Source organism: Mesoplodon mirus (genome assembly GCF_964341445.2).
Source record: "Mesoplodon mirus genome assembly, chromosome: 1".
Taxonomy (NCBI): Eukaryota; Metazoa; Chordata; class Mammalia; order Artiodactyla; family Ziphiidae; genus Mesoplodon; species Mesoplodon mirus.
The window spans coordinates 219,325,063-219,341,548 of NC_138976.1; the positions used below are offsets into that span (position 1 = coordinate 219,325,063).

The window sequence follows — 16,486 nt, forward strand, 5'->3', positions numbered from 1 at the left end:
TTTATCATTATGTCATTATGGAATGCCCATCTTTTTGGGAACTGTATTCTACCTGATATCAGTACAGCTTAGCTCCGCATTCACATATTTACTGTTTCCATAATATACTATTTTTCATGCCAGCCTACCTGTGTCTTAATATTTAAAACGTGTCTCTTGTAAGATGGCAAGTAGTTGGGTTCTGCCTTTTTAGTAGATTCTGACAATCTGATTTCTAATTGGAAAGTTTAATCCATTAACATTTAATGTTATGAATGATATGGTTGTATTTAATATTGAATTTCTGTTTGCCTCTGATTTTGTTCCTCTGGATTTCTCTTCCTGCCCTTCTTTGGATCTTTGAATTATTTGATTTCTTTTTTACTCTTATCTACTGGCTTTTTGTTTATTTATTGTTTTTATAGCAATATTTCTCTGCTTTAGTTTAAAGCTTTTGTTTTAGAGGTTACAATATTTACAGTTAATATTGTATAATTTCATGTAAAATGTAAAAACTTTGCAATCATATTAAATTCTTATCTATGTATATATGATACATATATCTTAATACATATTAACCCAACAGCTGTATATTTAGATAAAATATATACAGTATATATATTTATATATGATACATATACATTACAATTTTTTTGCATTAATTTTCATGCTTAAGGCAAGAAGATTTTTACTTAGATAATATTTTCTCTAGGTTCTTCTCAAAATGATGCCTTGCTAAAACTGCCAGAATCTTTTACCATCTTTGCCAAACCAAGAAATCGAGGTAGAAAGGCTTTTCATGTGACTGAGATTGATTTTGCTTATTTGCTTTTAGCATAAGAGGATCTTGCTGAGAAGTGAAAGCAGCCTAGAGCCTTCACTCTCACATAATAGGTTTTATCTGCTAACTTTTTAGAATAAGTGAATCTCACTACCTCTCTGCCCGCTTTTCCAGGCAGTTCATAGCCTCAGATTACAGTGAGACATACTACTCCACAAAAGGAGAGCAGATAGATCACCAAGCATCCTCAGATCACGGTATCTTATGGGACCTTCCTATGTCTCTTCTCTGAAACTATTGTTTCCTCGTATGATTTTTAAACCCCATCCTAGCGGTACAAGCAGCTTCAGAAAGTGTTACATCAGAAATTACTCCTGCATTGACTACTATCACTGAATGATTCTAGAACAGAAACTATGACACTCTGACATCTAAAGGAGATTGATCACTGCCTAACAAGCAAATCAATGACTGCTAATGTATTTTCATTTACCACACTGACTTCTATGTACCCCAAATTGGGTTAAGTCTGGAGGAAGGGTAAAGCAGGACACCAGAGAAGTATAAGGTACCATGATGGAATAGTAATTAATCTAAAGGATAAAACTTAAAGACATGAAACAAGTTTAAAACTTCCATCTAACTGACCCTTATGGGAGTCAAATCCTCTTGCCCTGTCCTTCTGATGCACCAACACTGAGTCCTCTCCTTCATTCTCCAAATGAATCTTTGTTCATTAATCATGAATATTATTCCAGTGGATATGAGTTCTATTTTTATATTAATTCCCCTTTGCAGAACATGCCACTGCAGCCTTCTAGCCAAGGATGACTTTATTCTCTTCTACTAAATGTATACTTTTAAACCATATTGCCTGTTTAAGGCAGCTGTCAACTATGAAATCTCAGTCATCATGCAATCTTTGTAAAATAGAACAGTAAGAAAACTGGGTAACATTCTTTTATACAATGAGTGGTTGTTCGTCTGTGAGAGTCTGAGGTGCAGGACCATGGGAAGTGTCACACATAGGCAGGAGTTGAACCTAAGGAACTGATGGAAAGAGAAATTATTTGGCGGAATCACCATGGATGGAACACCCAGTAGGGAGTAATAAAGATACCAACTTGATCGAAGCAGAGAGACAGGAGACAAAGGCACGAGGGGACCTGGTTGGAGAGTGAGACCTAATTTCTGTGATCATCAAAAATTTTGACTTTATTTCATAGGCAACTGGAGAAAATTTATAATAATAGCACAGGAGGGGTAGTTTGATAGGATTTTAAGATGGATTAAAAGAGTAATATTTCAAAGGAGAAGGATTACATTTCTGAGGTTAGCATCAACTAATAGACTCTTAAATTTGTGAGAGAATTCATACACTGCTTCACACAAAGTAATCATGCAATTAAAATAAAAGCCTTCTAAAGTAGCTTCGAAATTTTCCAATGAAAGAATGCAATGAATGAATGAATGCATGAATGAATGCATAAACGAACATAAGGATAGTTTGTGAAAATGAAATAATGATGTATTGTGAACATAAAATATCTAGATATTAATATTTCTATAATATCAATACATGTACTTATATCATTAGCCTCTTCATCTATTTTAGGATCACTGTTTTTACCAAGGATCCATCATACATGAATTTGATTCTGCTGCCAGTATCAGCACATGTAATGGTCTGAGGTATGTACCGTATCTTTCTACCTTTATGAGTTTTCCTATGAATTTTCAAAGACATTCACTTTTCTTTTCTTAAGACCTTTAAATAGAAAAATTAATGGAAAAAAGCTACTGTATATTTTCAGCATGAGGATCCACTCCAGCCCATTGTTTATGTTCATTTTTGACAAAAAGATGTAAAACACAGCCCTAAGCAAGACAAGTTTTTCAGTATATGATCAAGGGATTCAGAGTTGGAAGGTGACTGGAGCTCATCCAGCCTGTCCTCTCATGTTACAGATCAGGATACTGACATCAGAGACTTGCTCCTGAACATTCATTTTGCTGGTGGTTGAACTCCGTCCAAAAACCAGTCCTCCTAATTTCTAGGCCTGTGAATTCCCACTGCATCACACCACAACGCTTCACAGCTTTTTACTAAATTAGGCAGTGTTTCCAGACTCTGGAAAGTAAAAAATGTCAGAAGTAAAGCCTATATAAGTTGTCTCTAGACCTTGGGCTCAAGGACAAAGGAAGAAGATGTGGGGAGTCAGAGAGTAGGAGAGCAAGAAACCTGTGTCTTCATTTTTGAGGATTTTACTTGAGTAGGTCCCAGAATTTTAAAGAATGAGAAACCCTTTAATGACACAATTACCACATAATAGTGTCTGTACCTTCATATATTTACTCTGTAATTAATGAATGATGGACATGAATATTCACAAAATTTTTGCAAGAACTAGGACTTGCCAGAGGTCCTCAACCCCGGGTGGGAATTGTTACTCTACCTATGCTTCAAAGGAGAGATTGGGCTGTTAAACTTCTGAAAATCCAGATGAGTTGACTCTTAGAAAAGTTATTGAGTCAAAGGTTACATGCCATCTCCCCTCTTTGTCTCTCAGAATACCTGGCTACATGCTTACATGAGGCCTTGACCCTGCAGTTTCCCTTTCTTAAAAAGGCAAACTCCGTAAAGTGGAACAGAGAAGTATTGTGTAAGTAATGTAGTAGGAAAATAAAAGAGATCTTAAAGAGACACTGTATTCCCAACTTCCACAGGGGGTTCTTCAGGGTGAGTGACCAAAGGTACCTCATTGAACCAGTGGAATATTCAGATGAAGGAGAACATCTGGTGTTCAAATATAAACCCCAGGTGCAGCAACCTGCCAATTATTCTTGTACAGAGTTCAATTTTACCAGGACAGCTGTTCCAAATGGCAATACTAAATCCATGGAAGACTCCAAAATGGAAGTGAGTGCCTTATTTTTAAATTATCTTTATCCCAAGTCAAATGCCTCTTACTTTCTTACTGATCCCAAGAGAGAGATTATGAGCCCAATTAATGAAGTGTACAGGCTGCCTGAATCTGACTCTTCATTGTTTGAAATCCAAAATGTCAAACTTTTGTTTTTGTTATCTACACAGAAAGTGTTCATTCCCTACAGCAAATCTCAGTTTATCTCATCAGTTTCTAAGAAGGGGGATATCTACAACCCTACATATAGATTTATAGTATTAGGGCTATAAGTGGTTGGAAAGAATGAAATTTACATCTTGAAATCTCTCTTAGATATTGTCTTTTCTTTCCTGGTCTTTCCTGCCACTTTTTTGGGAGGAGTTGTTGATGATAAGCCAGGTTATCCCCCTTTCATCACGCCAAATATTCTAATTGTTAAGGTGGAATTTCTAGTAGAATGAAGGCACAATGATAGTCCTCCATATTTTAGGCTTTTCTCTACTTGTTCATGTCAACTTAAATCCCCTCTACATGTTAGCCTTTAAGATCTGTGAGTGTTTATCTTCTTCATATATCCATGGTGTAGACTGTGTCTGAAACTTACTAGATGCCTAATAGATGGGTTTTTTTGATTGAATATATCAATAAATAAATGATTACTTAGTTCAGAAAAGAATGACAGTCAAATATTTGAACAATATGCCTCTGGTTTACATTCAAGAGCATAAGCATGTACCTCAATGCATGACACTGAAAGCTGAAAACTTAGAATTTCTTAGTATTGTGTTTTATAAAATAAAAGATCTATAATTAACAACTTTTATGTTTCCTTGGAATTGACACTCCCACAAAGGGAGATCGGGAGACAGAAGAGGAGTAGAAGGAATACAGTCACTCCTGTTGGCCAGTTATATGTCTTGCTCTCAACTGTAAATGGTCCTTTTATATGAGCTTACTTAGTAAGCATTTACTTTGTAAATTTAAAAAAAACCTAAATGTTAAAAACTGGATTCATGATTCTTTATTTATAATCCTTATTTTACCTGAAAGACTAAACAAAAAAATAAAAGGAAAATAAAATATGGAATGTTGTTTCAGGTTTACTAGAATCTGATGCATAGAACCACATGTTTTAATAATATAGTGGGTTTTATTTACCTACATTTCTAGAATTATTAGATATACTCCTGCATGTCAACTTCCAATAATACTAACATTTCTTACCTTGAAAATTTTAGCTTAAAATGTTAAGACAAGAGACATTGACTGTATTTCATTCAATTTTCCATAAATTTCCACAGTATGGAAAAAGAAAAGTATATTGAACTGTTCATTGTTGCTGATGATAACATGGTAAGTTTTCAGATAAACATTTGCTCCCCATTCATTCTTATAAAACTATAGTTGTGATTTTTAACAAAGAGAAAGTAGTATTTTAATCAGAATTCCATTCCAGGTTCAATGTTCTGTTTTTAGCTTCCCCAAACAGACATATATAAGAGATGATAATGTCCTTTGGCAGTATAGCAGACTAAGCCAAAATAGAACCTCCCTCCACATTATGAACATATGGAAATGATGAACAACTTCAAAAAATTGAAAATATGTCCACAATCTATAGTTGAGCTAAAAAAACACAGAAAATCTCCAAGTGCTAAAAATGAGGCAGAGAATGTCCATCAAAACAGTAACTAAAATTCAAAGGCATGGTGATACAACACACAGTATATAGAATATATTGCCTAAGGCCCAGAGCCACAAAGTGCTGTCCCATCTCTGAAAGGGAACTGGAAAAGCTCTCTAGTGAAACTGCAAAGAGAAAGGAAACGTTTTGTTTGTCTACCTGTAGCAATGGGCAGGGAAAATATTATGCATGGGAAAACAAAATCCTACGCCTGTGTCCTGCACTGATGTGGGGTATGACATACTTTTCTTTAGATACAGAAATGCCACGCCAAGCTTTCAACAAAAAAACTGATTAGAAGTTCGGTAAACTGCTAGACTCCAAGTCAAAAATGCCCTATAATCATAATCCAAGGTAAAACTACTCACACGAGGAAGAGTCAACCAACATAATGAAAAGAAGAATGAGCTCTCCAAGAACTGCAAATCATCCAACGATATTTCAGATTATACACCTTACAGCAGAGTATAAAAAGATATACAACAACAACAAAAAAAAACATGGTTACAGGGTAAGAAGGGTTGTTTTTACTTCTCTATTAGAAAATTTTAGGATAAGCTGGGAAAAAATTCAACAAAAATAGAAAAGATTTGAACCACATAAATATAGGTTTGATCTAATCAATTGATGGATGTACACTGCAACCAGAAAAAAGACAATATGTAATCATTTCAAGTTCAAACAAAACATTTTCAAGAATTAAACTGACATTTTGCCACAAAGGAAGCAAAACAGATAGGAAAGGTATATACGGAGAAGATCACCGCTTTTTTTAAACCACAACCAAATTGGAAGGTATAACAAAAAAATTGTTAAACTAGACTACAAAACGAAAATTGATTTGGAAACTAAAAGAAAAATACATTGCCAAATATTAATTGACTAAACAAGTCAAATCTGAAAGTATGAAATATTTATAATAGCAAAAAGAAAACATTAGTTGAGATAAATTTTTCCAGATGCAGGTGGCATAACCGTAATTAGAAGGACATTTGTAGACAAACATTTATATTAAAAAAGAATTTAATGAATTAAGAGTCTAACTGGAAAAGTTAGAACATAAACACAGAATAAAACCAAAAAAGAGAAGGAAAAATAATTTTAATAATGAGTAAAATTGATAAAAAGCACAAGACGAAAAGAAACAAAGTCAAATGCTAGTCCCTTGGAAAGATAAATGAAATAGAGGAACTTCTGACAATATTTATTAAGACAAAAATAGAAGTACAAATAAAATTAGAAATGAAAGAAAAACATAACTATAAATATAAGAAAGGTTATATATCATTAAAAAATATATGTACAACCTTGTGCCAACAAATTTATGAGCAGAAGAATGTAGTACAATGTTAAGAAGCTGACTTGAGAAGAAATAGGAAACTCCAAAAAGAATATAAGAAAGTTTTAAAGTTAAATAAGTAGTCCACAATCTATTGACAAATAACTAGGCTCAGATGAGTTTTAAGACAAATTACATCGAAATTTATTGTAACAGAAAACCCCATCTTTTATACACTGTTTTCAAGAATAGGAAACATTCTTCACACATTTCATAGTTATTGTAACGTTCATATTAGTTATCTACTGCTGTGTAACAAACTACCCAAAACTTAGTGTGGGTCATTTATACAGTTGCAGTAATCTGGTGGTTCCACTGGGCTGGCTGGCTGGTGTAACCTGGCCTTAGCCACTTGTCTGGTATCTAGTGTTGGGTTTGGCCCATATGTCCCCAGTAGGCAAGCCTGTTCTGGTATTATAGCTGGGCATCAAAACATCATGAGAGAGACCAGGCTTCAATGTACAAGAGCTTTTCAAGCTTCTGCTTATAGGACACTTATTAATGTCTTATTAACTAAAGTCATATGGCCAAGTCTAGAATCAATGGTTGAGGGAACCACACATCGGTGCAGATACCCAGAAGAGTGATTCCTTAAGGGTCATTACCATAACAACCTATGATGACACTGATAACAAATCCAGACAAGAAAGTAAAATTACAAGCCAATTTCACTCACAAATACGACTGCAAATACCCTAAAAATATTTGCAAACCCAATCCAGCACATATCAGAAGAAAAAGTGTGCATAACAATGAAGGTTTATTCTAGTAATGCAATGGATTTGATAATTAAGAGGAAATTTATGGGCCTATCAGGAATAGTTTCAGTAGAACAGTGGCATTTAAATCAATGAGTAGTAGGTTGAGGAGTGGGTAGGAAATGAAAATTAAAGGGATTCTAATGTAATATCTTTGGGGTATTCAGATATTTAAGATAACAGGCGAGCAATGGAATGTTAACTATAGGATAATTGCAGCATTCAGAAAAGGCATTTTATTTTATTATACAAGAAGCTTGACCATTTGCATTTATCTCTACGGGATACCTTATGTTATTATTAAGTGTATCTTATTAGGTCTAAATTGATAATGTTGAGAACAAGTACAAATAGGGAATCCATTTGTAAGAAGAGAACAACATACAAAATAAGCTGAAGCAGGAAACTGCTTTGTCTTCTTAGCCTTTTCCTGGAGAGAAAGAAGGGGGAAACCACAATTTCTTGCCCCTCTCCATCATATCCCTGGCTCCCGGATGATCCTTGATTATGCTCCTTAGTTTGTAGCCACCATGGATGTAGGAGTGCTGACAAAGTTGTTTTTTGCAATATAATGGTTGCTGTGGAGCTTTAATAAGTTTTGTTATGAATATGGACTCTCAGGAATACTTATCAATTGGTTTAATAAATCAACATAATGTAATATGTCTAATGTGAAGAGGGAACAGAGTTATAAAGAAAACCTTAAAGTAGTGCCAAGGTGAAGCATGACTTTTGAAACTGCTATATCCTATTATTTTATATAAAACATGTATTTCTGCATAAGTTGCCCAGATTTTTTAGCTCTCTGGACGGAAAGCCAATGAACTTTTTTCTTTGAAATAGCTCATGATGTTGAATTTTTATTCAACTCCTATGATTAATGAGTATTGATCTGATGTCTATATTTCCAGTATCACAGGAATAATCACCCTAACAAACTGAGGAATCAAGTTTGGGGAATGGCCAATTTTGTCAACATGGTAAGGTTTGATACAGTCTGAATCAAGCCAAAAACACAAATGGAAAGAAACTTTTAGGACAGATCTCTGCTGGATTTTTGTAGTAATACTGATATTCAGACAGCACAAAACGTAACAGTTCACCAAGTAGTCTAGCAAAATTCCACTGAAAAACAAATCACAGCAACAAATGGATCATAGCTCTAAGTTTTTGGTTTTCTAAGTAAATGACACTTAATATTTACATAAGTTTCAAATATTGGTCACTATCACAAAATTTATAAAGCAATGTACAAAGATTTGAATACCCATCATGAGTAAATCAAATCCACTATGTTAAATCACTCTTCCACGACCTTTGCATAGCAAAAAGTCTTTCAAGCTATAATTTATTGCCCATGTTTAGACAGAGAAATCAGGGGAAATATTTCTGTAAAATTCACTAAAATGATGAATTCGTCTAACATGAAATGAACTAGAATGCTGTCAAAGAAGCAAGACTGTGAATTATACACATCTTTTAAAGCTGACTCCTTCGGACCAGCTCCATTACCAGGATAAAGAGGCCCCAAAGAAAGACATTGTAAGAAATCGCTCCTTTAGATCAGTGTTTGTTTGTTTGTTTGTTTGTTTGTTTTTTGTGGTACGCGGGCTTCTCACTGCCGTGGCCTCTCCCGTTGCAGAGCACAGGCTCCGGATGCACAGGCTCAGCGGCCATGGCGCACGGACCCAGCCGCTCCGCGGCATGTGGGATCTTCCTAAACCGGGGCACGAACCCATGTCCCCTGCATCGGCAGGCGGACTCTCAACCACTGCGCCACCAGGGAAGCCCTAGATCAGTGGTTTTTGCATTCACCAGTTGAAGGACATTTGATCTTTTTCTAGTTTTTTACTAGAATGTTTGGGGCCTGAATCAGACCTGAGTGCACTGAATGAGGCCACCAGTTTTGCTCCACAGATGGGGGAAGCCACGGGCTGAACTCTGTTCAAGTTCCGCAGTTGAATGGGCTATGTAGCGTCTCACAGTGAGGGTCCCTGGTCAGACAGGCTGAAGTCTATATTTATTAATGAGTGGGGCTGCAAATTAAATTCCCTGCTTGGGCACAGCAGGAGAAGCAGCCCTGAAACTGGTAAAGCTCTTTTTGTTTGTTGCCTTAACTCAAGCTGACCCCAGGTTTCCCAGCTGAATAGGATTACTGGCTTTGCTCACAAACTACTGGCTCTGTCTGCCCCTCTCTAGCTTGAGCACCACTGGGATGCACATCTTTCAGGTGTTGTCACCAGCCCTTCGGGTCAGATGGGGCTGGAAAACACTCTCCACAGTGCGTGGGGCTGTCTCAGCCCCCTAGCGTGGGCAGGATGTGGAGGAATTGCTTCAGGGTACTCTCAATTTCCCAAACAGGATTGGAGGGGCTGAGAGCTACCATTAGCCCTGGATATAAATTAATCTCTTTCCTGGGCATAGTGGGGAGCTCCCACACCCAGTACTGGCTTTGCTCTGGGGGTGATCTCAAGGGCTGCTTCTCCTGTTTCTTATATCTTGCAATTGTCTTTATTACTCCTCTAACACTGACCCAAATATAAGACTCTCTCTCTCTCTTCTTGGGGTCCCATCTCCAAAATTGTTGCACATTGCTGAACTTTTACTAAAGATTTTCAGTTCAGACTGGGGGCTCATACCACAAACAATTTAAAGTAGCATAGTCTAAAAGTCTTTGACGCTTCCCGTCATATCTCTTCTTACTGGCCCTTTATCCTCCACACTCATTATTTCACTGCATCCTTTCTCACTTTACTTTCATGCCTTCACCTCTTTTGTCTCAGAAATTCCAAAGTTCTTCCTCTGCTAAGAAGAGTGAACCAACTCTCTCAACCTTCCAAATATGTATATCCAAACCCATCCAAGCATTCTGTAGATAAAATATGGCTTTATTTTATAGGATATTTTCTCACCAGAAGAGAATACATCCATAGAATAACAAATATGGTTCCCATTTGCACTTGAATCCAGTTTTATGGACCTAAAGCCCACCCATGAATGTAGAAAATCCAAAGGATAAAAAAATTATCTTGCTTGGTGGGACCTAATTCATAAGGTTTATTCCACAATACGATCAGAGCCAGAAGGAATGGACATCTAGTTAGGTCTGAGATCATGATTTAACTAAAGGTCTAATTTTTTAAGAGTTTATGAGAACCATAGTTCTCACAGTTATGAAATGACTATGGGTCATGGTTATCACGTTGGCACATGAAATTCAATATATTCATATTATGCTGGTTAAGAAAAGTGAAAAATGAATACAAAGTTATTGTTATAGCAATGATGTGAATATTAAACTTCTTAATAATCAGTTACATTCTCTATTAATATTGTTGAGTTGACCTCTATTTCTGTTCCTAACTTAGTGTTCATAGTTTATCATTCATTCTTTCTTTCAACCAACTTTGTACTGGCTGTTATGAAATATAAAATTGATATAATACATAGTTCTTCATCTCAAAAGCATCATAATATTTCCTTAAACTCTTAACCTCTTTTGTCCTGGCATCAAAGTACCTATCAACTAGGTGTTTACAAAAGCAGATGGGAATAGGGGTGAGAAACCTTGGGCTACAACTATTTCTGTCTGTTTTGAGGCTTTGAGCAATCCCCAGTAAGATTTCTTACACAACAAAGTAGTTCCAAAAATCAAACATGGGGAACAAACATGAAAGCTAAGCTATGGGTTTTTGAAAACAATATCAACTTTCTAATCTGCTACAGAACAAACTCATGACCTCAGTAGAGAGACGAATAAAGAACATTCATTCCATTATGTGCCACTATTCATAAATGCATATCTTCAGGTCAGGTATAATCTCAGAGCTTCAGTAAATTATTTATTTTAGACATATCCTGAGCCCAGCGTATGTAAGGATTATAATAGTTCAAGGAGAATCAGGTGTTTTTGGTCAAGTTTCTTTGCTAGTCATGGCAATTCACCCAGTATTCTGGACGATTCAACTCTACATTCTGTTTCAATACAACTGTTTGTGAAATGAAGTCTGAACTTTTGCTTATGTACTTCACACATTAAAATTACTTTTTTTAGTGTGAAGGAATATAGTCATGATAAAGGATCCTTCTGCAACCTGACATTGTGAAAAATTATTTCTCCTTCAAACAGATTTATAAAACCTTGGACATTCAAGTGACATTAGTTGGCCTTGAAATATGGACAAATGGAGACAAAATAGGTATAGATTCTAAAACAGAAACTACCTTATTACGTTTTTCGGCTTGGCAAGAAATAATCCTTAAAAAATGGAAGAATTTTGATCATGTTACGTTACTCAGGTATGTCGCTGCTTTATTTTCCTGCATATCTTAGGTGGATTATTAAAAAAGAAAACAAAAACAAATAAACCAAAATACTTTTTAAAGCAGCTGATTTTTGGATAAAAGTCACAGGGACAAAAATGTTATGTGTAGCTATATAGAAAATTTCCAGATGAACTTGTAAATAACCTTTCTTCCTAATAATGATTAATATCAGAAATGAAAACTTTGAAACATTCATGTTGCCAGGCAGAGTTGAAAATGTCATTAGGTAAGCAAAGCACCCTTAGAATCCATTTACTTTACTTATCAGCATCCGGTTTTAACTCTCTTCAGACTTCCATGCCATGCCATTTCAACACTGCACTTAAACCCACCTTTCTGAGAAAGCACTTCATTTTCTGGACATTTTCCCTCAACAGAGTGTGTGCATCCAGACCAGCTCTTCAAGGGCATCTATACTTAAGATAACAGATAATTAACCTGATAAATTAAACCTGCCACAGCGTTAATGTTCCTAAGTAAAGGGTTGGATTTTTCTGTAATACTAGGTCATTAATTCCTTAAGAGGGGCTATTTTTACCGTTTTGTCATTCAAAATATCTAGTACACTACTCAGCCCATAGGAAAATGATAAATTATGGTGGAACTGATCTGACTTCAACTTTGTGTTTCACATAGTCCTGTCATCATAAGGAATGTTAAATTAGGGAAGAACAACTTTGAAGCAGTGGAGTCTTTTAGCATCTCTTTTGATGTCCTTAAAGCTACTATATAAGAGTGGTACCCGCTTTAACTATTTCATCTACCTATATTACCAGTATTTCTCCTAAAGTCTACAAACATAGCCTGCAAATATGCTTTCTATCATTATCTAAATGTTAACTTTCAGTCTGAACTCAGGACTGTGAAGCTTCCAATGCCCATAGTCAGAGGTCAGGTTCAGCCCTTTGGAAGATTGATGAGTGAACCAGACCTCCAAATATCATTTCTGATTTTCATATCTAGGATGGTCCATAATACATATCTCCAGGGGAATAGTGGTTGGGTTCAGATATTCATGTACTACTGTGCCCCAAAATTATGGAGGTAAAGTAAAATACTATCATGACCTTCACAGCAGGCAAGATTAGCTCTTTTGCCTATTCCTTGGATGTATGTCTTAAAATACTTAATAAATTAGCCTAGGAAAATTAATTTGGTATAAGTAGACAATCTTTTACTTCCATGTGTGTCTCTTACTCTGAGCAGTAGCTTCACACACCAATAGCATGTCTACAAATAGAGATGTGAGGGAGTGCTACTAAATGACTAACTGGGCATCATATTCAGAACTTCTTATGTTGGTTTCTTACATGTCTTCCCTCTATATTCACATAGATCTAGAAGTGGTTGGATACTGTATATGGTATCATGGTGTGACTTTTGGTTTTCAGTGACCATGAGCACAGTCAGAATCCAGATTGTGCTTTCTCTGGTGCTTCATCTCCATAGCTGATATTCTCCCAAGATCTCCAGAGTCTGGGAAGACCAGAATTCTAAGTTCTTCCAATATGCATAGTCAAATACTAAGACTTCAAAATGTAGGGACAGAAACGTATCAGTAGTGAAGAAAGAAATATAGCATATCTTCTTGATCAGAAAAGTTAAACACGGAAAGGGATCATCTAGCCTGACTAGCTTTCTTGTATTTGAACCATCTCTATTATACTCTACATATGGTCCTTCAGCCTATGATAGTTCTTTTTAAAGTGGTCCAAGTCTAAATGTTCTTCTTGAAAGCATATCAAATTTGGCTCCCTTTAATATACACATCTACATCTGTCTTTTTAGATAATCCAGGAATAGACCTGTTTTCACATGACAAGTGTTTTAAATGTTTGATTCTACTTATCAAATCCTCTATGAGTTTCAATGGTTGATTAATTTTTTGTTTTAATTTTCAACCACGGCAAATTAATCGTGGTGTTGAGTCCATTCACTATGTTGCATTTTACCCTCTGAACACTTTAAACTTTTTTGGTCTTTTAAGTGGTTTTATCCAAAGTTGAGTGTAGGGCAAATTAAAGTCAAGTCAAATGGACTCTGACCTTATTATTATTTGGGGGGGGGAAAGTACTCTTTTATGATTTCAACTCAAGACTACATTGACTTTCTCAATGCCTATAAAATACCACAGGTTTAAAATGAGCTTCATATCAAACAAGGTCATCCTCAATTCCAGAACTCCAGTGCCAAGGCACTAGCATTGGGAGGGTTCACTGCACTTCAGTGTTTGTGTTAACTGAACTACGAGTTTATTTATATCTCGTTTATAGTGGAAAGTGGCTCTACGCACATGTACAAGGAACTTCCTATCCAGGGGGTATATGCCTGCCCTATTATTCCTCCAGTGTCGTTAAGATGGGCTGTGTTTTATTGATGTTATATTACTTAATCAAAATGCTTACCTTAGATTTCTGTACTCTTCTGTGTCCTATTGAAAGGGACCATGTATGCATCCTGTCATACATTCCCACCAAAATGTCACAATGAAACTGTCATGTTTCCATTATTAAATGGGAAATGTTTTATTAAAAACTATAGATAAGTAATGAAGATAAACCAGTGTTTTCCAGAGTTTGTATGAACGTCATACACGAATTAACCTACAAAGATTAGGAAAGCTCTTTTGCATATTAAATATAGTTATTTGTAAGGACATGTGATGTACATAAAACTTGATGGCTGGTTTAGCAAGTAAGGATAATTGTTCTTATGTGGAAAATATCATATCTAGATGGCTTTACCATTCACTTTCAGAAAGCCTAAAACCTACATACTGCTGACTCCCTTTGTTTATCTGATCCCTTACCAAGTCACTACACTTCTAGTAAATGCTGCCCAAACACTATCTACGACATTCTTTAAGATATCAAGGTTTGGGTTGATTTCCTGTAGCGTCTCTGCCTAATTGTTGTTATGCTTAAGCGAGTCTTGTAAGACCTTGAACTTAAAAGCCAGTACTTATTAAAATGACTACTTGATTTATTATTCCTATGGTTCTTTTTATGATTATGCCTTTGCCCATGGTAGTTCAGAAACAAAATTTTGCATAATAGAGTCAAATTAATCTAATATAGGCTGTCCACTTCAATTATGACATTATAACCCATCCAGGACACATTTTAAATGTCATATGAGTAAGATGAAATCACCAAATTAGGGGTGTTTTACTTTTACAGTAACCTGATATCCCATCCCTCTTTGGAAATTTAATTTTTTCATTAATATAGAGATTAAAACATGAAATAGAACTAAGAACAGAGATAACTATCAACTCTGTGTTGGATTTTACATTACTGATCTTCTGACATTTTTCATAGTAGTAACTGCCTCTTCGTGATTGTATAACATTATTGCCTAATGTGAGACTATAAATTGGAAACCCGAAACTCACATATTTTTATTTTTACTCCCTTTGAATATCTAGTAATATAAGACAATCAATAATGTTTATTTTATTGTGTAGGACTTTAATTAATAAATTTGAGCTGTTTGTAAAAATGAGTCTATATAAAACCAACAATGACTATTACTGCACCAAAAAAAAAAAATTTCCAAGTGTTAGTGTTAGAGACATCCAAAAGGTTACTTGTCCAACCTCATTATATAACTGAAGAAACTAAGGTGCAAGAACGGAAGATAACTAAGTCCACAACCTCTTAGATAAAATACTAGTTAACCAGAAGCTAGAAACCAGCTCTCAACCACTAGTTCAAAGCTTTATGTACTGTAGTGTACTATCTTATAGAAATTTCTAATGCACATCTTTTTTGGCATCAGGATCTTTTACCTGACCTAAATGCAATTGCAAGCAAAATGGCACATCAGTTGGGGCATAACCTTGGGATGCGGCATGATGATTACCCATGTACCTGTACTTTGGGAAAATGCGTGATGGATAGTGATGGAAGGTGAGGCTTAAACAACATAGAGAATATATTTCAATGTTGGGGGAGTGGCTTTGAGTAAAACTCAATATTGTAGGGACATATTGTTATTATCTGGAATTTTCCTAATATCTCCTGGGTAAGAACTCAGTAACTGATATCTAATTTTACATCATTATCTACATAATTAGTAATATTTTGGGGGGACCACAACATTCCACTCAAACGTCTCCAAGACTTTAAAAGTCCATCTGTATCCAATCATTGTATCAATAATGATGACATGGGAGTCAAAACAAAAGGAAGATGGAAGGGAGGCAAGTTTCAGCTTAAAAAGAAATATATCACATTCCTAAGATGTGTACGAGTGTACTAAATATTAATACTTTGTTTCAGAAAATGTTTATAGAGAACTACTTTGTGCCAGGCACTGTGTTAACTAGTGCTTATTTTTAAAAACTTTGAACACGAGTCAGTCCCTGTATTGAGAAGCTTGTATTCTTGCATGGATGGTAGGCAAATATATAGATTATTTCAAGTGGGACAAATAAAAAGTGATATGGGAGCAGCAGGCACAATTGGTCTAAACCATGGGCTTCAGGAAGGATATTCTGGAGGATATATAGTCTGAGTATTTTCACTAAAATAGTATGTGTTGGCTGTGTTTCAATAAGACATTTTCTATAATAAAGAGCCCAGCTACTACTCTGCTGTAATAGTAAGACAAGAGTAAAAAAGGTAAATGGACCTTGAGTCTATCATTTACATATTTTTTTGTTCTAAATTCTTCATAGAACTTTCATAGCTGTTCTACCACTATGCATTG

At 35.5% G+C, this 16,486-nt stretch overlaps 1 protein-coding gene across 1 annotated transcript in view; it reads left to right on the forward strand.

Moving 5' to 3' along the window:
- Positions 1 to 16,486, forward strand: part of ADAM7 (ADAM metallopeptidase domain 7) — a gene marked incomplete at both ends in the record, with an annotated part of 51,781 nt that overhangs the window by 10,494 nt on the left and 24,801 nt on the right. Inside the window, 9 exon segments of the mRNA XM_082626689.1 lie at positions 896 to 989; positions 994 to 1,017; positions 2,376 to 2,452; positions 3,488 to 3,680; positions 4,966 to 5,019; positions 8,359 to 8,427; positions 11,577 to 11,746; positions 14,047 to 14,131; positions 15,554 to 15,684. Of these exon segments, the coding sequence (XP_082482815.1) occupies positions 896 to 989; positions 994 to 1,017; positions 2,376 to 2,452; positions 3,488 to 3,680; positions 4,966 to 5,019; positions 8,359 to 8,427; positions 11,577 to 11,746; positions 14,047 to 14,131; positions 15,554 to 15,684 (897 nt within the window).